Below are 26,205 nucleotides of genomic sequence, written 5' to 3' on the forward strand. Positions count from 1 at the left end.
ATTAGGTGTCAGTATTTTGGAAAGATATTAATACTTTCATTCAACAAGGATGCATTAAATTGCACAAAAGTGACAAAGACATTTATATTTTTACAAAAAAATTATATTTCAAATTAATGCTGTACTTCTGAAAATTCTATTCAAAGAATTCAGAAAAAATGGCCAATCTATCATTTATACGCATGATAGATTGCTTTTAAAAATCTTGAAAGATTTGAAATTTAGGAACACTGGCATACTCTATGTATGAACACAAACTCTAGTCTGATATTAGTCACAGAACTAACTGGAATGAGTTGTTGTTCATGTTTTTATTCCGAAAGCCCTTCTGTAATACTGTGGTCTCGGACCAGGAGGTCATGTGACTACTCAGTCTTTCCCTCACCCCGTGTTAGTTTCTTTCTGCTTGCTCACTGTCTGCGCTCTGAACAGTCCTGGTTCCTGGTGATTCATTAGCATCTTTTTCTGCTTGCGGCGGCCCATTGTCAACACTGTGGCAGATCGTGAGACTGATTTTAAGCCAATCGGGTTGCTAATTAGTCTTGCTCAGCCAGCTCTGATAGACGCTCCAATCCTGCTTTCATTTGGCCATGAACCGCAAATGATAAAAAAAACATATAATTGTGTTAAGTAATGATGAAATAATACACATTAAGCCTTTATAAATATTAAAAACAAAGCAAGATGGAAACGCTTGGCAAAGCTGAATAGAGAATCTGTTTCCCTAAGTAAATAATAGGCCTAAAACACACACACACAAATGCAAAGCAGCATGCAAAAAAGATCCACACAGGGCATGCCGGCATCATGCGCATTTATACGTCCAAAATGACACTTACTGGGACGTCCACATATTTGGCCGCTGCTTTTACCTTTAAAAAAAAATAAGAAGTACCTGCTGAATATCTTTGGCTTATTGAACGTTCAGTACGAAATGAGATCCCGGAAAGGGGTGTGTGGGTGGGATGAACGTGAAAATACTCACCGTGAAAGACAAGATGGAGGAGAAGAATGTTCCCTCGTCATATCGTGAGAGTTTGGACAACACCCCATCCAGAACAGCTGCAAACTGTGAAAGCAAAGAAGCATGTTTGCGTGACAGGCGCATTCACCTTTCGCACAAGCAACAATTAACAATTTTGGACAAAGTAACATTAACCGATACAACGGATATAATGTTTCCCGAAACACTGGCACGTTTCGAGTCGGCTCGCCGTGAAGGCCAGCTGAAAAGAATGGGCAAAAGCCAAATCTCAATGTTGTGAAATGTGGCGGCTCAAAAGAGGCCGAGACGATGGCTGTTGGGAGTACCTTTGAGACCAAGGAGGAGATCATCTCCTTAAAGGCCTCATCGATCAGGACATCGATTTTTGAGTGGTACTGCTGCTGTAGGACAAGAAGAGGAGGAGAAACATCAACAAATACAATAGGTGCGATGGGAAAGGCACGGATCGCGAGGCATCCTAAAAGAACAACAAGCTCACAAAGACATATTTCAGCAGAGGGAAAAATCCTCCCCGTGCGATAGGGCTGAGTTAAGCAGCTATTAGGCCCATTATGCCCGTGAATGGCATTCCTGCTCTCGTTTAGGGCAAAGGAATTTGAAGGATACTTTTTGTGCGGGCCACAATTAGGGCAGCCTTGTGTTTTTCTAAAGAACTCATCCAGCTGCGGCGAGCAAAGGCTCACACTACATTCAATTAATCCGCCATTTCATGTCTGATAAGTCTTATTCACCTATTTTTTTTGTGGGGGAAAAAAGCGAGAGGGAGAGGAGGAAGGAGAAAGCGAGGGCTTGGGGTGGGTGAGAGTGAGAGAGAGAGAGAGAGAGAGAGCGCATCCATTTGGCCGCGCTGAATAGATGCCTTTGCTGCATGCGCTGCAAGTAGGAGTTCATCTCCGCCAACAATGGCTATTCATGGCGAATCTAAAGGACACCCAAATTAAAAATTTCAATCAACAATGCGTGCAGATCGGTGACAAATTGAGGGTGCTAAGAGGTCACTGTCAGCAGCCCTAATTTTCTTTTCACCCTTTTTTTTCCTGTGCGCAAATTGGCAGTTTTTTCATAAATGGCATTATAGGAGAATCTTGAGGACTTTTTACCTCAATTAACACTTCCATGTTTGCTTTTTATACGGCTAAACGGCGAGGGCTCTTTTTTTTGCATTAGCGCCGATTAAATAGGGAGGTCTTTGCCGTGTGTGTGAAAACCAAAAGAACAATAATTTCTTTTGAAAACATTTATCTGGTAGCCATCCACTTCACAGTCACTTCAGCGAGATGGCGGCATATAAAGCGTAACCTTGTATTTCCAGATGAAGCGGCACGCAAACTCGGGAAAAATGATCTTTTCTTTGTTTTTAAATCAAGTCTTTCGCAAACACGCCGACACGCACTGACGGCCACTAAATTCAATCCTGCGTGAAGGAAAATCAGTTGAGCGTTGAGAAATACCTTTTAACCCAATACTAAGAAGTAAGTGGCGGTTTTCTCGCAGCCGTGCAACTATCTTGCCGCACAAGGCCACATACTTTGTGTCACTGTTGGAGAAAATTCATATTTTTTTTCGTGAAGTTAGCACCTGTGTTTTTGTTAGGACTGGAAAAGTGTAGTATCGACTAAGACGGCACAATTCAGAAGAGAATTTTTCAAATAGTTATGTTGGTTCCCAACATTCTTCAAATTAACTTCTTTTGTGTTGCACAGAAGAAAGAAAGTCATACAATTTTGGAACGACAAGAGTAAATGATGACAGAATTTTCATTTTAAGGTGAACTATCCCTTTAAGAGTTAATTGCACACAATGTATTCTTTCTCTGCTCACACGTACAGGAGACGGTAGAGGGGATACTTACCCACTGCTGCTCAACCTTGGGTTCATGCAATAACGTGCAGGACATGCAGGGATGAGTCAAAGAAAGACAACAAACAAAAAACATATTTGAATGAAAACGAATCTCAGAGCTGGTTAACGGACAGCCAACAGATAAATAAAACTCATCTTAAGTATAATTTTGATCATTAATTAGCTAACATTAAACTAGGTAATAAACAAACACCACACAAAATCTAACAAACATGCTCATTTCTAAGGTAAGAATATGAAATGAGATTTACAGTCATTTATAAAGAAAAAATACAAGCAAACTGTCACTTTAAAGTCTGAATCACTAATTCTGGATACAAAACGAAAATAGAAACCGTGTACTCAAATGTTAAGTATAAGGTACACAAATGTAAACTTTATTCAGCATAAAAATGATTTGTAGCCTGGATGGTGGGATGGATGGATGGATGGATAGATAGATAGATAGATACAAACACATTTAACACCATCTAAACCACATTCTCAATTTGAAAATGCGGTTTGAAATCAGATTAAAATCAGATTTTCTGCAATATGTCTCAGTTTGAACGGCCAATTTGGATTTAATTTTGTTTTCTTCATTGTTCATTACGTGGTGCATGTAAAATAATATAAAATGTCCAATATCTATAACTACGACATTTAATTTGGATTTAAAAACCAATTTGGATTTGTCTCTAGTGTGAACACAGCTTAAGTGAATCCAAACTGTAATTTTGTTTTCTTCATTGTTCATTACGTGATGCATGCACCATGTCATGTCATATAAAATATGCAATATCTATAACTGTGTCTGAATACTCTAATTTTTACCTCATAATGAACTGTGACATTTCATTTGGATTTAAAAACCAATTTGGATTTGTCTCTAGTGTGAACACAGTTAAGTGATTCCAAACTCTACTCTGAATCATAATAATCCAATTTAAAGCTTTCAAGGACAATCTGAACATCTTTTGCTCTCCAGTCAGAAGCTGAGAGAACAATGTTTTGTTCATTTTGTTCATTTCACTTCAGTTATGACCGAATGGCTACCTTTAAGCAGTTTCTGCACATTAAGTTGGGCTAAATTATTTTTTTTTAATGAAAGAAACTACTCTTTAATGAAATTCTATGTGAAATGTTCACACAAAAACAGGAAATTAGATATCTAGACTAAGTGGAATCGTGGTTGTCATGAAAATGAGGAGCCAGTATAATGATTTGGCTTGTTTGAAATTAAAATGGCAGCTCTGGGTGTCGAGTTTGGCTGTGGTTTGTTCAAGGCCTCTGGAGCATAAGGACTTTCTGGTCGAGACTTATCTCTAGGCAGAAGAAGAGGAGGTAATAATATCGCCCACTGAAAGGAAGCACAAAACACTTCACACCAACCGATAACACCTGCGCTAGTTCAACTCAAAAGCAAGTTTGCAGTATAAAAGGAGAAACTGATAAATGGATCTCTGCCAGTTTGACAGCTATTCGAATGACTGATTAGAGTCACGCAAGCCAATGTTCTTAATCTTGTTTTCACCTCCCAACTGTCAATTGAACAGAGACGAGATTAATTTATGAACACCCTAAGTCTCATAAAAAACATCTTCTATGGTGAAGATGAATGTGTCCATTCAGAGAGACCCTGACAGGATTGTGACGTACCTCCTGGCCTTGGTCAAGAACACAGAGCTTGGAGCACTGCCTCTTGGCATCCATGAGAACATTGAACATTGTGCACACAGACAAGGAGACGCGGAAATCAGTCGACCTGCAAGACTTTTGCATTTTAGCGTCAAAGGCAGCTTTGGTCCTAGATATCAGAGATGGAGAAATTGGTTACATGAAGCCCCTGTCTTTAAAAGGAATGCCATTATTAGTCGTTAAATAGCTGACCTTTTGACACAGGCCTCCATCATATCACTAGCCATCAGTTTGAGCCTCTGCTCCAGATGTTTGGCGAACTCCGGCTCTGGCCAGTGCAGGTCCATCACGAACATCTGGAGAGCATCCAGCTTCCAGAATAGATCTTCTGATGTGGCCGAGCCGTTACTGAGGAAGACAGAAACAGTGACATGTTAGCTCAAGCTTGATCGTAAAGCCAGAAATGTCAACAACAACAAAAATTCACAGCAAATATACATTACAAGACTAAAAGGAAAGATGAAAAAATGAAACATGTAAAATCAAGGTATGAATGCCAAGAGTAAGTAAACAGACACTGTCATGCAAAACAGACCAGTCCTTGATGTACATGAACATATGATATTATCAGAATTTTGTGGCATTTCTAACTATTTGCATTCCCATGAACTAATGATTTAATGCATTATGTAACATGATGTTTGAGTTCTGGTGCGTGACTGCAACTAGTATAAAAAAATCACAACATTCATTATGTGAAATTTTGCCTTGGCAACTAAATGAATAAAAAAAAAAAGTTTAAGTTGAGATACTAAAATGACTCAAAAGTACATTTAAATATAAAATTATTAATGATTATTAAAAATGCTAAATATAAAAATATTACAATGTTAAAATATTAATTAAAAAAGCACATAACCAAAGTACTCAAACTAAATGTTAATTTAATGATAAAAATCTGTACTGAAACAATTAAAAATGCTAAATATAAATATATTAAAAAATATAATACATGATGGCAGTCAGAAAAAGAGTGTAAAGAATTAGAGCTGGCCTGGAACATTCATCTTAAGATGTTTTAACATTTGCTTGGTTTCAGGCATCTACGCATTTAGATTAATTTGAATCTCCAAAGTTATTGCAACTTATAAAATATCACATTTGACAAATTCATATATAAAGTATTATTATAAAAGTATTATATTTTATAATTATTACATTATAGCAATAGTATATTCTAATAATAATATACAATATATAATTATTAATACAGATTTGAAATGACATTTATATAAAATGTAATATTAGATATTGAAAAATGTAATTATTATTCTTTATATGATTATTATTAATTAATATATTAATACTGGTATTTTAACTTAACTATTAATATGAAATATTCTTTATGTATAACATTATTATAATTATATTACAAGAACATTAATATTGTATTCTAATATTATACTACTTATTAATATATTAATATTATTTTCATAATATATGCATATTAAATTGAATATATTCTATATTATAGTATTATATCTATAATACTGATATATTACAATTAATATATTATTGTAATATAGTATTAATGCAAAGATAAATCTGTTCATTTTCATTTGCTTCATGTTTTGGCCTTAATGGTGAAAAGATCTCGCATGTCCTTTTAGCTCTTCTCACATTACTGTAACCCCTACAAATATTTCTCACTTGCATACAAATATCTGATAAATGAATTCATGTAAATGCACTTAAAGGGTTCCGAGACAGCGGACTCAAATGTGAAAACACCTTTCACTGTCAATACTCCAAAACTGCAAAACGCGCAGTCAAACGACTAATCAAGCGAGAGTTACTATAAAAGTCAGGTTCTCTTGCACCCAGCTGACTGAAGTGCATCCGACAGAACTATCGGCCTGAGAGCGGCTGTTCCAAGAGCTGCAGGAAGTCGAGATCGACAGCATTTTCCACTGATGTTGTGTGCGACTCCGCTGCGTTTGAACGGGCTCAAGAGATCTCCACCAATCGAGACAGATGGAGCGACACTGCCATGTCAACCGCAGTCGACACAGCAAACTAAAAAAGGCCACTCGTTCCGCTCGCTGTTAAAAGACTGTTACCTTCACAAGTGGCGGTCCGGGAAAATAAATCGTTTGGCAAAGTCCGCTGTGCAATTAAAAGGGGCGAGCACAAGCTCCCACTCGATTAATTAGCGGCGGTACAGTCCGTAAGGGCCCCCTCGGGGGTCCGCGCCTCCGCCTCGAGGAAAGAGGCAGGGTGAACAAATGGACGAGTTTCTCGCCTGACGAACAGACTCCTCGGGGGAGAACACAAAGTTCTCGCCGAATCTAACAAGCAGCTAACCACAGACACCCACAGGACTACACCCACTACAGACACTGTTTCAGGCCTGAAAGCTGGTGTGCTTTTGCAGTTCACACTCTTTAGGCTAATTGAGACGGATGTAATTTAACTTTCCGACATTATTTAGGCTCGTGTAGCTGTCAGAAGTTCTCCTGTAGAGCGAAGCTGCTTACATCTTGGCCAGGATAAAAGTGTATGAGTTCACCCTGATAACCCCTGACGGTTGAGAGAAAATAGTGTTGGCGTTTATCGTCGCATGCTCACAGCGGGTTTAAACGCTCGCAGATTGAACCGATGATACCTGGGCGCTCGGCGCGTAGGAGAAAAATGGAGTTTATGGAGACTCGGCTGTCCATGTGAATCATCTTATAAACAGCTTTCTGTGATTTTGTGGTCTGTCACACTGCAAACACAACACCAAACACAAACGTGACGATATCACTGGTACTCACAAAATATCTGGCAAATTAATTCCTTGTCCGCTGTAAACCAAATGCGTAGCTGTGTTAAATTTAGCCAATGAATCACACAACAAGCCACACAGCACAGCAGCTCCCAAAAATGATAAGTTACCAAGCCACTTTGGCACAAAATGCACTAAAATGAACAGCACAACACCAATGTGTTCATCACAAACAGGATCTTTACCAGTGCTGGGTAGTAAGTGATTACATTACCGAAAATTAAGTACTTGTAATTCGATTGTATCACGATTAGAGATTAGATTAGTTAATTTTTTATGGATTTCATGATTACAATATATTCACACAGTGGCAGTACATTATTCATAATTTCTTGACTTTTTCTCTTTTTACATTTTTATTCATGTGATGCAGCGAATCCCAAACTTTTTGACCTAAAGTATTTTCTTGAAGCCCCCCTGAGATTTAAAGTTCATATTTGAATAATTTAACAACACATTTGTATGTTTTCTGATGTTGGTTAATGGTCATATTTCTCTTTTTTTTATAACAATAATCCATTTTAAATCAATAAACAAGTTGTCAAAAGTAATCCAAAAGTAGTCGGAATACATGACCTAAAATGAGTAATCTTGATTATATTACGGACTACATTTTTCAACATGTAATTTGTAATTAGTAACAGACTACACATTGTAAGTAATCCACCCAGCACTGATCTTTACACTGATGGCAACAGGGATGGGAATCGTAAGCAATTCAACGATTCAGATTCTAAAAAACCATTCTGGTCTCATGAACGATTCCATATGTACTTGTGAAGAAGCATAATAATAATATTATTTTTGATATTCAAGTACCATTTTAAGCACTTAATACAATAAAAAAGATTTCAGTAGAAATGAGGTAAAACAAGTAGTAATTCTGTCGTGTGGTTCTCTTAAAAACGGCAAGTGATTCAATAAGTCAAGATTCAAGTGAGTCGGTAGATTGATTCATACACATCGCTCACTTGGTTTAGACTTAACATGACTTTTTAGGCAATTCATTAAAACCAACACGTAAGAATCACAAACAAAACTTTTATTACTGTATTTTATTGTATATATTAGCACCTACGTTTAGCTTTTTACATCTGGCAACTGTATTTAGGCTTCAAAATTCAAAAGTTGTGAAGAGTATCATGATGATAATCATACATCTTTGTTGGTCACTTATTTTCTGCAGTAATACAAAAACCAACGGAAAAATCCTTTTTTTTTTTTGGCTAGGGTACCAGGGTGATGCTAACTTATGGGTTGGCCTACAAAAATACAATCACTGCAGCACTTTATTTGATCCACATTTGCAGACATTTTGACAAGAATAAGTATTTTTTTAAATAATGGAACCAGTTCAGAAAAAAAACAGCTTCTTGATTCCCATCCCAAGCCGACAGACAAAACAAATCATAACACTCACACAGTCATGCAATCTAGGATGCACTTTATTGGAAGTCTAATTCATTGTGCTAAAAAAATATTTTTTGTTATGAATTACATTTACTATGCAAATGCTTATTATAGCAATAACTGAGCTTCATCAAACCAACAACTGGAAACATCATTTGACGTATTTACCACATTACAAATGCATATGCCACAATCTCTTTCCTGTGATTTAAATATATTTGAATGGTTTTAAAGCCTGAAGACTCGCTTCGCACACGCTTTGCGGCTATAATAAGCATATGTCAAGAGCCGTAAGCAGTGATGGCGCCCAGCTGGCCCATACACACTTGCTGTCACACAGCGGCCCCATCCAGGAAGGGGCCGAGAAGCTGGGCATCTGAGGGAGGTTAAGAGGCAGGTTGGGAACCCTGGGCAGGGGAACGCTGGGCAGATTGTTGGTGATGGTCCTGCCGGAGATCAGATAGTAAAAGAGCAGAAAGCCCTGAGAGTAGGCCGACAATAAGAGTTCATCAGATACAGATAAAGAATAACCTGCGGATGACTGAATATTCGGAGGCATCAGAAGCTTACTGACAGGGAAGAAATGCACCTTAGTTGGAGAAGACGCCATGTTTAATGAGACATAACCGTCTGTTCAATGCCATATTGTTTTAATCATCATGTTCAGTTTGGATTCGCCAGATATAGAGACCCCAGATATAAAATTGTATAAAATAGAGTATTTTCTTTCAATGTGTAAAAACATAACTAGAATGGATAACAGTAACATTTTGTGAAAAGTTCATATCTACTTTGTGGTAAAGAAAAGTACAGTTAAAGCTTAAATAAAAATAATATATAACAATTATGTATAATAATAATAATAACAACAACAATTATTATTATTAATTATGATGATGATTTATTTATTATTATTTTAAGCGCTTACAAATGATTATAAAAGAGTTAACGTTTCAATAACAATAAATTATATATAATAATTAATAACAATAACAACTCTTATTATTATTATTAGTAGTTTAATTATTTAGATAAATTATTATAAATAAAATATAATACAATTTTTGATTAGGACAGATAAATTTAAAGACAACTAATTATAATAATAAATAAAATATATTTTAAATTGTAATTACTTATAATTTACTACTACTACTACTACTAATAATAAATATGTATTTCATTATTTTGATAATCAATTATTATTATTATTATTAAATAAAATATAAATATTAATAAAAGTTGTAATAATTATAATAGTAGTATTTAATAATTAAATGTACAAACTATAATAATAATAATAATAGCTTCAGTTGATTTATTTACTGAATATTATAAACAATATTATATATTGTTTATATATTATTATTATTAATAATAATGATAATAATAAATAGGTAATTGCTATTATTATAATGATTATTAAGAAGTGTTTTGATTAGGTCAGAGGAATTTAAAGGGAAATTATTATTAAAACACAGGGGTCATTGGGACTCCAAACATAAAAACAGTAAAGTCATTCTCATCAGAACACGATGAGACGGTTTTATGTAAGATCTAATTTTCACAGCCAATGTTCTCTTTAGTTTTGCATCCACAGGAAATTGTTTGGTCAACCGTATGATCACGACAGCACGACATACAGACTTCACATCTGCACCTCACAGCCTTGTGTTCAGTCCCATTAAATTAAATATGGTGAGAACAAACAAGAAACTGTGAAGTAAATCAGAAAAGTACAAAGCATTAATGGAAAATGATGAGGACAATCTTTGAGGCTCTATTCTTTAACCTCTCTCCAATCATCTCTGAAACATGAACAAGTTGATGGGTTTGCTAGAAACAGCCTGACACGGTTAAACAAACACGGTACTGTATTCGCTTAAATGCAAAGAGAATCAATAAGAAAACATACATACATAAAATCACATTGGACTCTAATGGTTTGGCTCTTACTTCACAGACTGCCACGTCTCCTGCTCAAAGCCGCGATGAATGGACTGAGCTATCGACGACTCCATCAGGTCAATGTAGCGCACCACCAGAGGGATGTACAGGTCCTGGAGGTGCTTATGGAACGTTCCATTGCACAGGTGAGCTAGAGAACATGAAGGATGAATGAAGGCTTTACAACAATATTGACGGATGTGCAACTTACTGTATATTATCAGGCAAAATATTGTGAGCAATGCTATTCTGCAGTGCAAATATATCTAGAATGACCGTTGCAGAAATCATAGACAATAATTAATAATAACTGTAATCATTTTAAATGAATAATAAAGGAGACATATTATGCCCCTTTTTACAATATGTAATAGTCTCTGGTGTCCCCAGAATATGTCTGTGAAGTTTCAGCTCAAAATAATCCACAGATCATTTATTATATAATTTTGAAAATGCCTATTTTGAGTGGAAGCAGAAACACACATTCAATCTTTAAATGAATGTAGGAACAACAAAGACAGTATATTTTTTAATATTTGTTTAGTGGCATCTTTTTTTATGACTTTTTCACCTTTTAAGGCGAGTAACACTGATACCAATACTACTGATGTCTCTAGGTTGTTCTTTTCCCCCCTAATATTTAACCATTGACTATAGCCTTTCAATTACAGTATAACTGAGAGCTATCAATCTTAACATTTACTAAACTTTAAAAAATAACTTCTGATTTAAGTAAACTTAAAACAATCTTCACATAAACCCATTATAATAAATGTCAATGTTTGTGTCCTTGTGTCCCAACTGTGTCCTTCAGCAAGTAGGAAATATACAGAAACTGAATAAAGTTATCAAACAGTAAATCCTCAATCAAATATAGCTGAATCCTTAAAGCTACTCTGGTAACACCAACACCTTCCATTGGTATCGACATATAATATAAATGAACATTTAGACCATTAAAAATGCAGCCGAAAGCTACCAAACATGGCATACCTGTGATCTCTGTTAACAATAGTGTGCAATTCTAAAATGTTCATTTAAAAAGAGTTCGTAATAACTTCATGTTGTGAAGTACTCAAAACTGTTTCACGGAAAATTTCTGGTTGATTACGAGAGATACCGGTGCTTAGGGTATGTCGGACACTCTGGGATTTGCAAAAACGTCCAGAATTGAGGTGACATGGAGATCATTTTCCCTCCAGTGTCGCTAACCGATCACACTGTATATCTAATTAGCATGTTGACAATAACAGAGCACAGCATGTTAACTTGCTCGCCTAACAAGTATTGTTTTCCAAAGCGATACTGGTGCTAAGTAGTGCGCTTAACGGTGAGAACATGCGAGCAGAACTTTGGACAAACGGGAGCGGAAGGGGAGGAGAAAGAATGAGAAAGAAAGGTTAACACTACACACAGTCAGTTCGGAGGAAGTTGTTGAGCAGCTGAAAGAGGGGGAAACTGTCCCAGGAGTCCTGCGGCTGGACAGCCAATGCTGCATCCATGTCCACCGTGTACAGAGACAGGAAGGTCTCGGCATGCTCCCCCATCGCCTCTGGCCACCAGGAGAAGGCCTGCAAAATACAGACATACACTCTTAAAAATTGGCATCAATGGTTCCACAAATAACCTTTACCATCCATGGAACTTTTTCATTCCACAAACGGTTCTTTATAGTGGAAAAAGGTTCTTTAGACTATTAAAATGTTCTACACACTAAGAAAAAATGGAAGAATGGTTTACTGAAAGGTTCTTTGTGGAACCAAAACCGGTTCCACCTTTTGGAACCTTTTTTAAAATGTTTTTAAGTGTATTAGGGTGACTCTTCAGTTAGGGACACTTTTGATTTGTTTTGTCTATATTAAACATTTATCAGGTTATTTTATTATCATTGATATGCTATTATAGTTTTATTATTATAGTTAGTATTTTTAATTGATTTTATTTTCATATTTTCTGTTGCCAGAAATTGTCACAGGATCTTTCAGAAATCAATCTAACATGCTGATTTGGTGCTCAAGAATCATTTATTATTATTATTATCAATGTTTAAAACTATTGTGCTGTTTAATATTTCTGTGGAAATGGTGACACGGAAAGTTTAGATGAAGTTTCAGTAATTTTGTTTGTAAGTTTTGTCATTTGTGTTTTTGTCATTTTCATTGGATGTTTTTACATTTTTCTTTGATTTATTAATATTTATGAATCTCTTTAAAAACTGAGATGTTTTTATAAATGCATTCTTAAAATCATCCTAATGGACATAAAGTTTCCCCTTCGAAGAACAGAATCACCCATTAACATGTAAACTACTAGAAATATGCTACATATTCTATACATGTGCAAACACACAATCACAAACAATAATGCCAAACGGCAACTTATTGTAGCGTCTGGACCAATCAAAAACAAAATTTTTCATTTGATTTAACAAATCAGTTATTCATTAGATTAACAAATCGTCACAGACCCCTCACCCAATAAACTGGGCACCAGGATGTCTGCGAACAGACACCAGACCCCCCCTGGTCCCCATGGCAACTAATGCTGATATCACTGGTTTTATGGCCCCAAAGGAATGTGAGTAGCGAAAATCACCATCTTTTCCATAGGAAGAGACACAATGCACAGTAGAAATTGACTTTTCTACTAATTAATTCATAGGAAAACCTTTCTTTGAATGAACACACATATCCTTCAGGTCATTGTGTATGTTGTCTTTGAGATTTTATACTGTTTTATGCAGGCTTATGATGGAACCACTCGTTCCTGTCATCTTACCTATATGTAATCCTACCATGTTTATCAAGCCTCTCTTTCAGGCAGACGAGACGTGCAAGTATTCAAACTTAGTCTTATTAATTGATATATTAGGTATCATTTGCACCTTTTTACAAAGGTGTGTTTGAACTAAGAATCTGATGTCTCCTTCAGGCTGTAGATCTGCTGAATATGCAAATGGTTCCATAACTTCATTCCTTATTTCTCTCCTCTTTACTGCTTTAACGCGTTAACCCTTTCCTATACCAACTATATGCGTGTGTGTGTGTATGTGTATGTTAGACCAGTTTAAGTGTTTATGTAGTATGTTGGACTAGTTTAAGTGTTTATGTAGTTAATAAAGTCTTACTTGTATCACACTTGACGTTGTTCATTGTTTGCTCATAACTGGAGTCACTTAATCATGCAGATTTATGCTACAGGCTCTGTGTAGAATTGTACAAAAAGAAAGTTATTTTCCTTAACCAGGAAATTAACGTTCTTAGAATTGACAGACAGTTGACCCTGAGAGGTCAAGTAAATATCTACAGCGGATCTAAATATTTATAATTAATTATAACTAGTTATGATTAATTATTAATATTTCCCCATGAGCTGATTCGCTACAGTATAACAACAGAGAGACAATACTGAGAGCTAAACATGGTACACAACACTCTGATACTGACAACAAAGCACGATAAAGCATGGAAATGATGAAACTAAAGCACGTAGAAGTCAAGCAATACAATGACGCGACCTTGAAAAGAAGCACACAAAGATGGAGATAAATAGAGAGAAAGGAAGATTGCTTCTGTGCCTGCATGCTTGCTTGGTTTTGTAAAGTGTTACTTCTAAACACCATGTATGTACACAGTTGTACAAACCTCTAACTTTAAGTATTATACTTTGAACTCATCAAGCATTATTTGTGCTACATGAAAAAACTAAACAAATCATACAGTTTCTGGAGGAAAGTTGTGCTAGTACTAAATGTAGTATTTTTCTAAAATGTGTTTATGATTTACTTTGAATCAATTTTTCACTATGAAATTGGTATTACATTTAATAAATTACAAAAAAATGGCAAGTAACACATTAAGTTAAACGGCAAATGTTTTAAATTTTTGACTGCGCAGAATCCAACTGAAATGACTGGATTTCGCCTGCAAGATTTTGCAGAGCAACTTTAAATTGGAATGCAATTTTCCACTAAGGAAGGGATTTTCCATACTTAGGGACCAGAATATAGTTAAAATAAAATAAAATAATTGGAGTATGTCTTAGAAGAAAATACTACTTTAGTCTTTCTACTTCAAAATGTTGTTAAATTCATTTTATGTGTTAATTACTAGCAAAAAACATTTCCCCCCCCAGTGTAGGTTATACTACGGGAAACAGATGATTAAGGCCATCTGAAAAAATGGAAATGACATTTGACTATCAGTTTCAACCTCTTTTACATAAATAAACATCCAACGTATTTAAATGTGGAAGGTAACAATCACATGCACATAAAATCAAGTCTGTTGATTTTTAAACTGTTCCACATCTGGAAAAGGGTACCGTATTAGAAAGGTTAAAGGTTAAGTTCAAAAAAGGACAATTAGCCATCCATGTTTCTTTTAGGGTGGACTGCAGCAGACAAGAGCCCATAAATCCTTCTGAATTCTCCTGAGAAAAGGGAAAAATTCAGTGGCGTTCTCCTACATTTTGTCAAGCTCTTTATTGTCTGCCAGTATGTGCATTGAAGGCCCTTCTGAAAAGATCCAAGTCTATCAATGCATTTCTCTCGTTGCATTCTTCCACAGGCTGATTCCTGGGGACGGCTGCAGCTACCTTAATTGAGAGCGTCAAAAAAAGCCTTTCCATGTTGTCTTGTATTCTTTACGCTGGCGCCAAGAACTTTCCGTCCAAAAGCGGTCAGTGTCGAGCAATGGGGATAAAAGTGCAATCAGTCACAGCAAAGAATAATACGGTGGAGAGGAGAATGCCGACTTATTGAAGGGTGCTATTGTGTATGGATATTCGTGTGTGTGTGTATGTGTGAACGTCACTCTTGTCTGACTTGATGTTTTACAGTTGCTGGCCTTGAGGGAGCTTGTCTTCAGGGCTTACAGAGACAGGTTTTGTATGGAGTAGAGCTGACAAACAGCAAAACGAGTCGTTCACTGCTGTATCTGTTTTAATCTAAAACATACTAAAAACTCCTTCCCCATTAAAGCTACAAAATATATTCTTAATAACTAGACTAGACTCTTTTTTTGTTGCTTCGATGAATGTGTCTGGATTGTTGGCTAGTTGTGAGTTAAACTGTCAAACGACTAGTCAAACTGGAAAATATGTTTCGCACATTGCACATCACAGCGTTTTATTTAACTAATTATGTTACTGGCATTGTTATCTTATGTCCTTTCATGAAGATACAATAAAAAAAAGAGTGAGTCTCATTCGCTAATAATTGTGTACAAAGGTTCAAATTTATATTTGCAGAAAGGTTCTCACACAAACTACATATATACATTTGTTCTTACTCATGTTATAATATCCACAGTTAATAATTAGCATAATACACAACCAAACCATCTTCATTTAAAGGATTTCCTAACAATCTCAGCCTGGATTGCATGCGATTTTTTGCATTTGTATGCAATTGAGTATTATTTATATTAAATATAAATACTGCATCACATTAATATAAATATTTTGGAAATATAAAATAACTAAATATCTATACTAAATATAAATAATGCGTTAATGCATAACCTATTAATATAAACATTACACGTTTTATGTATTCTATATTAATATAAAATAACTGAATTGCTGAAGAAGAAAAAAAGAAAGGTTTGGGGTTTAAAAAGATACAATACAGTAAAAATGTTAAATATTGCAATTTAGAATAATGTTTTATATTATATATATTATAGTAAAATGTAATTTATTCCTGTCATGCAAAGCTAAATATTCAGCAATTTGCTTGTAAAATCATAAATGATAAAATAAACGGGGCTATCCAAAAGAGAAGCCGCCGTGTATTTCTTGCTAATGACAGCACAGCACAACACAACATAAGAGTGAAATATAAGATTCTTACCTCTCTTCCCTAATGCATTTACAAACACAGGAGCGGAAGAGAGAAAGAGAGAGAAATATCAGATAGAAAAACATTTTGCCGTCTTCATGCGTATTCAACTTATGCATTCGAACACTGAAAACGCAGTACACACTGTATGAGACAATGTTTTACAAATTGCAAATGAACATTATTTCACTAATGTAGACGTGAGCGCACCACGCACACACACCTTGATGTTTCCTTAGTGACAGCATGTGGGACATTTGTCTTGTTAGGCACAAGCGTTTTGGCATCATTGTCTCTGTCGTCTGTGACAGCTGTTGGAAGCTTGAGGACTAAAAATAGCCCGCGAGCAGATGTCTGCATTCACATTTTTATTTAGCAAACTATCACATCCCTGTCAGCGAAGCCTGAACACCTAGGATTGATCGCTTTCCTTCGATCTTGTATTTTTTGAATGTTGATGTGGGAGCATTAGCGGGCGCTGGCCCTGTGCAGATGGGCCGTGGGCGTTGTTTTCCTGTGCCACTACTATGAGCTGGCATTGGACGGCTAAGCTGTCACTCGCTAACAGCTGTTATGGCAACGTGGCAAAGTAAATGGACAGCGAGACGGTAAATGATCACGAGTCTGCTCTGAAATGATCATGCAATACCTTCTGGAGCAACATGCAACGCCAAAAGGCCTGATGATAAACAAAGATTGATTCTCTGTCTACGTGACTGAAGGCTTCATTGAACATATGTTGTAAAGAGACGTCACAAGATCAATGCTGCTGGTGCGGAATATTGCGTTGAATATTGAATATGAGAAAAAGCATTGATACAAAGACTAAATGAAGGCTTTCTCAGCAGGAACTAGTTTGGACTGAGACAACACACCACCGGTTACCAGTCTTTATGAAGAGATGGGTTTTCTGTGGGTTTTACCTCAGAGTGATGCTCGTCGTTCTGTTGTAACACTTCCATACACAGCTCTCCTAGTCTGATCATATCCTCCAGCCTTTTCTCTGGAGACGCCTGACCGCTGTCTGCTGAAATACAGGCATCACAACATTCACACTAGTTGTCAACCACTCCAAACATGTTTATAGGTTGAGATCATAAAGCAATGTATCAAAAGGGCTCAACAATAAGGACTTTGTCAGCTACACTCATTTTGACAATAAACGATGACAATTTTAAGTTTACGTTTAAAACTTCTCTGGATTTAACTTGCTGTCAGTTAAGAAAACTGCACATTTCAAGTTGACTAAACTTCACATTTTGAGACAGCACGTACTCTTAATTAAGTTTATTTGTGATATTCTTGGCAGTATGTTTTGCTATGTAAATGTTTATGGATTAACTGCTGCCACTGAGTTTCCTGTATTATATTAACTGTATAATTGACAGCTATTATTGCACATTTTGTTTGAAAAGAAACCTTTACATTCGATGGAAAATGAAACATTTAATAATATTTAAAATATATATTATAATGTGTGTAATATATACACATATATATTTTATTGTAATATATTGTAATATTTTATTGTAATACAATTGTAATATTGTATTGTAATATATTTTAAAATGTAATTTATTCCTGTGATGTGGAATAAATGTCAAAAACATTTTTTATAATATTTAAAATATTTATTATAACATAAAATTTTAAATAAAAAATGTAATGATTCAAAATGAGTTAAACTTGAGTTAAACTTGTGAAAAAAAGTATTATATTCTTTGATGAATATAAAGTTCAAAAGAACAGCATTTTTTTGAAACACAAATCTTTTGTAACATTATAAATTTTTTGCTGTCACTTTTAATATATTTATTGCATCCTTGCTGAATAAAAGTACTAATTTCTTTTGAACATTAGTGTATGTTTTTGTGCTGGAGCTACTGAAAACACCGGCAGGTGTTCTGGATTTTCATATCTGACAGGGCCAGCAAAAAAAAACAAAAAACCTTATTGTTGAGCCCTGAAAAGTATTCAGTGAGAAACCTTCAATCTGGGCGTATTCAGTCAGCTGGGAGTAATTGATGAGCGCAGCTTTTTCCAGGCACTTCTGAACTATCTTACGCATCTCCTCAGGTGGGACCGGCGTGGTGATGTCTTTCATCAGAACCTACGAAATTACACTTTAAGTTTTTTATCACAAGCTACTACACACAAGACATTGATATAAGATGCAAAGCATGCACTGTTAATTGGCCGACACTCACCCTTTCCAGAAGAGAGAGTGTGGCTTTAAGAGCCCCCTCCGGTCGCCCGAAGGGGAAACAGTACCTACAGGCAAGAAGACAAAGGTAAAACTCGAGTGGTAATTAACTGACGGCTTAAAAATAAAGAATACGGAGCGCAAACTGAAGGAGTCAGTCACAGACTGCTGTTTCTCAGCTATCATGGGACAATAATTACATCTCTTAAATAGAGATGTTTTCCAAATCCTGTCGAGGAGGGACAGGTGTCAGCGTGCGCACGGACAATGCCAGGCGAGATGAATGAAGGCCAAAGGGAAGTGCTTCTCATGGAGGCCTCACACCACAGGTGTGAAATTGCCCCCTGAACGGCCCTCAGCGTGTTTTTTTTCCGTGCGTATGGGGCAAGAGGCACACTTATCAAGTGACTCAACAAGCTCTAATCAGCTTGGGTTGGGCACCGCGCTTAATCCCCGGCACGCCCGCACCGGCCTTGGCTATTTGCATAATCCAAGATGTTGTTCGTAGCTTTTGTTTGAGTGGTTTTAGCTGGTTATTATTCAGTGTCGCTGCAACCGCAAGACTAAAACCCTCTTTACTAGTGTTTCCAGTGCGCTACAGGAGGGCCAGCGGGAGGTCGCTTCAAAATGAGGACCCATGAGGAGGGAGTGTGGTAAATGAGTAAACGGTCCACTGAGATGTTATACAGGGGTTATCAACTGATTTGGCTACAGGAACCAGTTATTACATTGTTATTACAAGATTGAGGTTTAAAACAAAGCTTAAAGGAATGGTTCACCCACAAATGGATATTTGCTAAAAATGCACTCACACTCAGGCCATCCAGGATGTAGATGAGTTTGTTTGTTCATCGTAACTGATTTGGAGGAATTTAGCTTTACATCACTTGCTCACCAATGGGTCCTCTGCAGTGAATGGGTGCCGTCAGAATGAGAGTCCAAACAGCTGATAAAAACATCACAATAATCCACACCACTCCCAGTCAATCAGTTAATATCTTGTGAAGTGAAAAGCGGCTTGTTTGTAAGAAACAAATTTATTGTTATAATTTTTTAACTTTAAACTAGCGATTCTGGCCAAGATAATAGTCCATAATCTATAATAATGCTTCCTCCAGTGAAAAAAGTCATCTACTTTTGTCCTCTCACATCAAAATCCACCAACATTTTTGTTTAGAAATGTTTTGGCTTGTAAACGGTGCTTCATCTGTGCATATTTCTCTCCGGATTCAGACAAAACAGCTTTTTCACTGGAGAAAGCGATATTATTGAAGTAAAAATGTCTTCGGTTCTTTATTTATTATAAACATGCAGCTTTTCACTTCACAAGACATGAACTGATGGACTGGAGTGGTGTGGATTATTGTGATGTTTTATCAGCTGTTTGGACTCTCATTCTGACGGCACCCATTCACTGCAGAGGATCCATTGGTGAGCAAGTGATGTAGTGCTACATTTCTCCACATCAGTTCACATGAAGAAACAAACTCATCTGTATCTTGGATGGTCCAAGGGTAAATATGTTTTCAGCAAAGTTTCATTTTTGGGTGAGCTATTCCTTTAATATTCAATAATATTATCAAATTGACTGCAAGAACACTATTGGAAGAGAACTTGAACTTGAACTGAACGGAGCTGGATAATGACAACTCTGTCAAGAAGCTGCTTTGAAATCATCTATATTGTATAAAACTCTATAATGTGCCTTGACTTGATTATATAGTTAGTTATTATTTATATTTTTGCATTGATTTTTCCATGGCTATTTCTCTATTTCAGGGCAGAAGTGGACGTGGGAGCTTGTTCTACCTGAAATGTGTGATCTGCTTCTCCAGTAAAGTCAGCAGTCTGCTCCTGATCTCCTCAAACTCCTCCTTCTCCTGTTCTGTCACTGTGCCCATGCCGTCCGGTCTGCCAAAACAACAAGCAAACATTCAATGTTCTTCTTAATTCTTTACAACACCTGTTCATTAATTCCAGCTGCCCTTGAATCCTGTGCTTCAACCTCATAATCAAAAGATTTCTCAAAGATAATTGTCAAGTTTCACAAATATTTCAGCACAATTGAACAATGCTTCGACTCACATTGAAGGGGTTCACAATCCAAAACCCTTAAATAAAAGAATATCCAAATAAATGTATCCTTTGTGAATTGCATTAAGGTAATGCAAGATGGGAAGCAATTGGAATTATCTTAAAATTAAAATTCAACAAATTATTCAAATAAAGCACAATTTTAAATGATTTGTATTCATATGTAAATTATTTTATATGATTAATATGATTTTATATGATACAGTGTGTGTATGTACTGTATACTGTGTATGTGTCTGTGTATATATATATATATCCATAGTAAAAAATAATATGAAATTTAAAAAAAAAACGTTTTATTTGAATAATGTCTCTTTAATATTATTTTATTTTAAATAAAACTATTGTTTCAGATATAAGATTATCAAGCTGTTTATTCAATATAAAATAAAGATTATTCAACCAAATAAAGATTATAAAATAAAATTATTCAACAACTAATTAAATAGAATAGAATAGAATTTTAAAAATATCAAATAATCTTGAAAAATTGAATAAATTGACAATTTTGAATGAACTTATTTCTAATCTTCTAAATGTTATAATAATTTTATTTTGAATGCAATTATTTGAATAATTTACAGTCTCAAATATATATTTCAATTTAATATTTTATGTAATTTTTAACGTTTAACATCAGAAGATATAAAAAATTGTATATATATATATATATATTCATAATAAATAAAAATAAAACTTTTGAATAATCTCTGAAAAAATCTCTGAATTTTTTTTAATAAAAATAAATAATATAGTACCAGTCAAAAGTAAATTTAAGTAAGAAATAAAAAATGATGATAAAAAAATGTTTCTTGAACAGCAAATCAGTATATTCGAATGATTTCTGAAGCATCATGTGACTGGAGTAATGATGCAAAGAATTCAGCTTTGAAATCACCGGAATAAATTACATTTTACAATATATTCAAATAGAAAACAGTTATTTTAAATAGTCTCTTCAAAATTTTGTTTATTCATTCATATTTGTTTGAATAATGTTAAAGATATAAGATCAAGATGTTTATTCAAAATAATATAAAGATAAATTATTCAACAACTAATTAAATAAAATAGAATCAAATAATATTTAATAAGATTAATCAAATCAAATAATGTTGAAAAAAATGAATTGACTTTTTAATTCTAATCTTCTAAATATCTATATTTTGAATGCAATTATTTAAATAATTTGCTATCTATCTATCTATCTATCTATCCATCCATCCATCCATCCATCTATCTATCTGTGTGTGTCTGTCTATTTATCCATCCATCCATCCATCCTTCTATCTATCCATCCATCCATCCATCCATCCTTCTATCCATCCATCCATCCATCCTTCTATCTATCCATCCATCCATCCATCCATCCATCCATCCTTCTATCTATCCATCCATCCATCCTTCCATCCATCCATCCATCCATCTATCCATCTATCTATCCATCCATCCATCCCATCCATCTATCTATCTACCAACCAAATGGTCACAGATTTAAACTACATAGCTTCTCTCAATACCACAGTACCTCAACTACAGTACAACAATCAAATGTAGCCAGCATATGTTCAAGCACTAAGCTTTGCACAATTGCACTTTAAGAGCAAAAGTAATCATTCTAAAGTTCGTTTTTAACCGTCGACAATGGGCAGTTTAGTTAGAAGCCATTGTGCCTCGCTATCCAAACCTTGCACACTTTCTGAATGGCACAGCTTAGAGCTGTAGAGAGAGCTTTCCGTACACGCAGAGGTAAAAGCAACTTGTAAACCTGTCTGTTCTTCAAATCCCTCTCTCCATTAAATGAAATCCGCCTTTTCTTTTTGACAAGAGTCAGCTAATCCTGAGAGAACACAAAGAGAGGGTGTGAAGAGTGGCAGAAGACGTGTATGTGTGCGAGCGGAGGGAGAGAGAGATCAGCGCCTGCAAATGAAAAGAAAAAATCTCCTTTTTGCATTATGGTAAAGGCGAAGGAGTGCATAAACTCCACATCGACCCTTTAATCTCGGTGTCTTTGTCTGCCGTTCTGTGTAGGCTCATTAGTTCTGAAGGAAGGCCTCTTAGTTTAACTGCTTCTAACAAGAGGCCTGGGAATAGAACTGTTAGCATGAGGGAGAATCGCTCTATAGCGTCGAGTCCATCCTCGTTTGTGGCTCCCAGTACATCAGCAAACCAACGACTAGCAAAGCCTTACGACTTTAGTCAGTAATTAAGTCTCTCACAATTCACACATCCTCCCATTGGCTTTACTAATGGTAAACGAATCCTTGAAACACATCCAATTCTACCTTACGTAACACTGCATTATTAGTGGTGTCTGCTAAGGAAGGCATCAATTTGCAGTAAAGTAATTTACAGTAAGGATGGCCTGCTGGCAAGGGGAGAGAGAGTTTTGGGCCAGATGATTGAACATCACTGTATGTTACATTTGTTGATCATATGCATGTGGTTTCTTGCCTTTAGAAAATGAAAACATTTAATTTTCGGTGACATTTGGTTGTAAATTCTGCTTGTCCAACAGTTGGCTAACATAGATGAAAAAAAATACCTATATACCTATATAAGTTTCAGCTATTCTAAAAGAAAAAAAAAATAGTACAGAAAACTATTTGATGAAAAAACAAATGTTAATTCATAAATAAAATTAACATAGCATATATATATATACACTGAACAAAATTATAAACGCAACACTTTTGTTTTTGCCCCCATTTGTCATGAGCTGAACTCAAAGATCTAAGACTTTTTCTATGTACACAAAAGGCCTATTTCTCTCAAATATTGTTCACAAATCTGTCTAAATCTGTGTTTGTGAGCACTTCTCCTTTGCCGAGATAATCCATCCACCTCACAGGTGTGGCATATCAAGATGCTGATTAGACAGCATGATTATTGCACAGGTGTGCCTTAGGCTGGCCACAATAAAAGGCCACTCTAAAATTTGCAGTTTTACTGTATTGGGGGGTCCGGGGGGGTCCGAAAACCAGTCAGTATCTGGTGTGACCACCATTTGCCTCATGCAGAGCAACGCATCTCCTTCGCATAAAGTTGATCAGGTTGTTGATTGTGGCCTGTGGAATGTTGGTCCACTCCTCTTCAATGGCTGTGCGAAGTTGCTGGATATTGGCAGGGACTGGAACACGCTGTCGTATACGCCGATCCAAAGCATCCCAAACATACTCAATGGGTGACATGTCCGGTGAGTATGCTGGCCATGCAAGAACAGGGGTGTTTTCAGCTTCCAGGAATTATCATGCTGCAACATGAGGTGATGGTCGTGGATGAATGGCACAACAATGGGCCTCAGGATCTCATCACGGTATCTCTGTGCATTCAAAATGCCATCAATAAAATGCATCTGTGTTCGTTGTAACATACGCCTGCCCATACCATAACCCCACCGCCACCATGGGCCACTTGAGTGGGCAAAAATGACTTCGGCCAGTAAGCAACTACCTAGCTTTTGGACAGGCAAATACCACATTTCCTTTAGAAAACGTAAAAATGTAGTTGTGCTTGTTATTCACATTGCTAATAATAAGTTGCTTTGGTATGAATGTGTCTGTAAGTACAATCAGTAAGTACACAATCCCAACCAGCTCCAAGATACTTCAATTCAAAGAGCAGCAACTCAAATGTGCAGAAAAATCTTGCAAACTGTGGCTTCCTCCACCTCACGCAGTGCTGGCCCATTGGGAACGGGTGCAGTGTGGCGGCCTGTTGGGGGTCCGACTTATTGTTTGCGCCTGATGAAGCGAGCATGTTTAAGACGAGTGAAACATTTACCCATCCGGGCCAGTCAACGAGGGTTAAACGCTGACGGGAGTCTCGGGAAAGTCTGGCCGTGCCGAACGGTCCAGGAAGATGGGTGTGAGGTTCAGAGCCATGCGTTTGCAAGGGAAGCAACGCGCTCCATCCTCTATGACAGATGGGGTTGGTGTGTATCAGACAGAAGTGACAATCCAAAGGGTGCCGCTCCGGATGTGTGTCATGTTTACAGTGAGTAAGTGAGTGTGCAGACTGGGAAATACTCTTGTCATACGGGGCGGCCAAGCATGATGGACAGGCGAGAGACTGACAGGTGAGAAAGAGGTTAGATTGTGATTACTGTCACTTGCTGTCAGTCCGTCCTGGCCAGTTCATCTCACACATGAAGCCGCACCTGTCCGTTTCCTCTCGCGCACTTGCTCTTTAGTCTCAAGCCTCGTCGAGCTCAGGGTGCATCTGTCAGTCAAACGCAGGCGACACGGACTGAAATGTGCCACGAGGATGTCTGCACTGACAAACATGTCTGAAAGAAGTCTCCGTTCACACACTTCACCGTTTATAAACCGTTCCATTGTCGCCTAAAACATAACTCTGAATGCTAGAAAGACATTTACAGAAACAATTTTTATATTATTATATTGTATTATTTTATTTGAGTATTATATTCATTATATATTTTTAATGTATATATATTTTCATAAATATTTATAATTTAGTAAAAAATACATTATATTTAAGAAATATATAATTTGTTGTATTTTTTAAAATGCATTTTTATATGCAATGATAAATATTTATACTAATATACATATTTTATACATATATACATGTATATGCATGTATGTGTATATATATATATATATATATATATGTGTGTGTGTGTGTGTGTGTGTGTGTATGTGCATGTATATGTATGTATAAAATATGTATATTTGTATAAATATTTATAATTTAGTAAAAATTATATATCTCATATATATATATTTGTATTTTGAAATGCATTTTTTTTTATATGAAATTATAAATATTTATACAAATATACATATTTTATACATACACACACACACACACACACACACACACACACACACACACACACACACACACACACACACACACAGGTTTACATGTGTGAAAAGTGGGGGCATCCCATAGGCGTAATGGTTTTTATACTGTACAGACCGTATATTCTATTGCCCTTTACCAACCCTACCCCTAAACCTACCCCTCACAGGAGACTTTGTGCTGTTTCAGATTGTCAATACACTCCATTCTGTGTGATTTATAAGCGTTTTAAAAAGTGGGGACATGGGGTAATGTCCTGAAAAGTCACCTTCTCCTTGTAATACCATGTCATACCTTTGTCATTATACAAATTTATGTCCTCATTTGTCACAAAAACACGTACACACACACACACACATGCATATACATACACACACATGTACTATATATATATACATACATACATACACACATTTTTTATTTTAGATTTATTTTTTACTACATTATAAATATTTATAGAAATATTAAATTTCTACATTTAGGCATATTATTGAATGTTTATTTTAATATATATATATATATATATATATATATATATATATATATATATATATATAAAATAATAT

General features: G+C 35.9%; 1 protein-coding gene across 1 annotated transcript in view; it reads right to left on the minus strand.

Annotated features, from left to right (window-relative positions):
• cadps2 (Ca++-dependent secretion activator 2) overlaps positions 1-26,205 on the minus strand; it is a 159,301-nt gene that overhangs the window by 9,417 nt on the left and 123,679 nt on the right. Inside the window, exons 12-24 of the mRNA XM_016290322.1 lie at positions 20,525-20,626; positions 18,720-18,783; positions 18,499-18,622; positions 17,436-17,539; positions 16,525-16,533; positions 12,085-12,241; positions 10,680-10,821; positions 9,050-9,169; positions 4,739-4,894; positions 4,508-4,655; positions 1,312-1,386; positions 986-1,069; positions 840-872 (exon numbers count right to left, since the gene is read on the minus strand). Of these exons, the coding sequence (XP_016145808.1) occupies positions 840-872; positions 986-1,069; positions 1,312-1,386; positions 4,508-4,655; positions 4,739-4,894; positions 9,050-9,169; positions 10,680-10,821; positions 12,085-12,241; positions 16,525-16,533; positions 17,436-17,539; positions 18,499-18,622; positions 18,720-18,783; positions 20,525-20,626 (1,318 nt within the window). The remainder of the gene's footprint in view (positions 1-839; positions 873-985; positions 1,070-1,311; positions 1,387-4,507; positions 4,656-4,738; positions 4,895-9,049; positions 9,170-10,679; positions 10,822-12,084; positions 12,242-16,524; positions 16,534-17,435; positions 17,540-18,498; positions 18,623-18,719; positions 18,784-20,524; positions 20,627-26,205) is intronic.

Source organism: Sinocyclocheilus grahami, unplaced genomic scaffold (assembly GCF_001515645.1).
Source record: "Sinocyclocheilus grahami isolate Dianchi unplaced genomic scaffold, SAMN03320097.WGS_v1.1 scaffold257.1, whole genome shotgun sequence".
In the NCBI taxonomy this organism is placed as follows: Eukaryota; Metazoa; Chordata; class Actinopteri; order Cypriniformes; family Cyprinidae; genus Sinocyclocheilus; species Sinocyclocheilus grahami.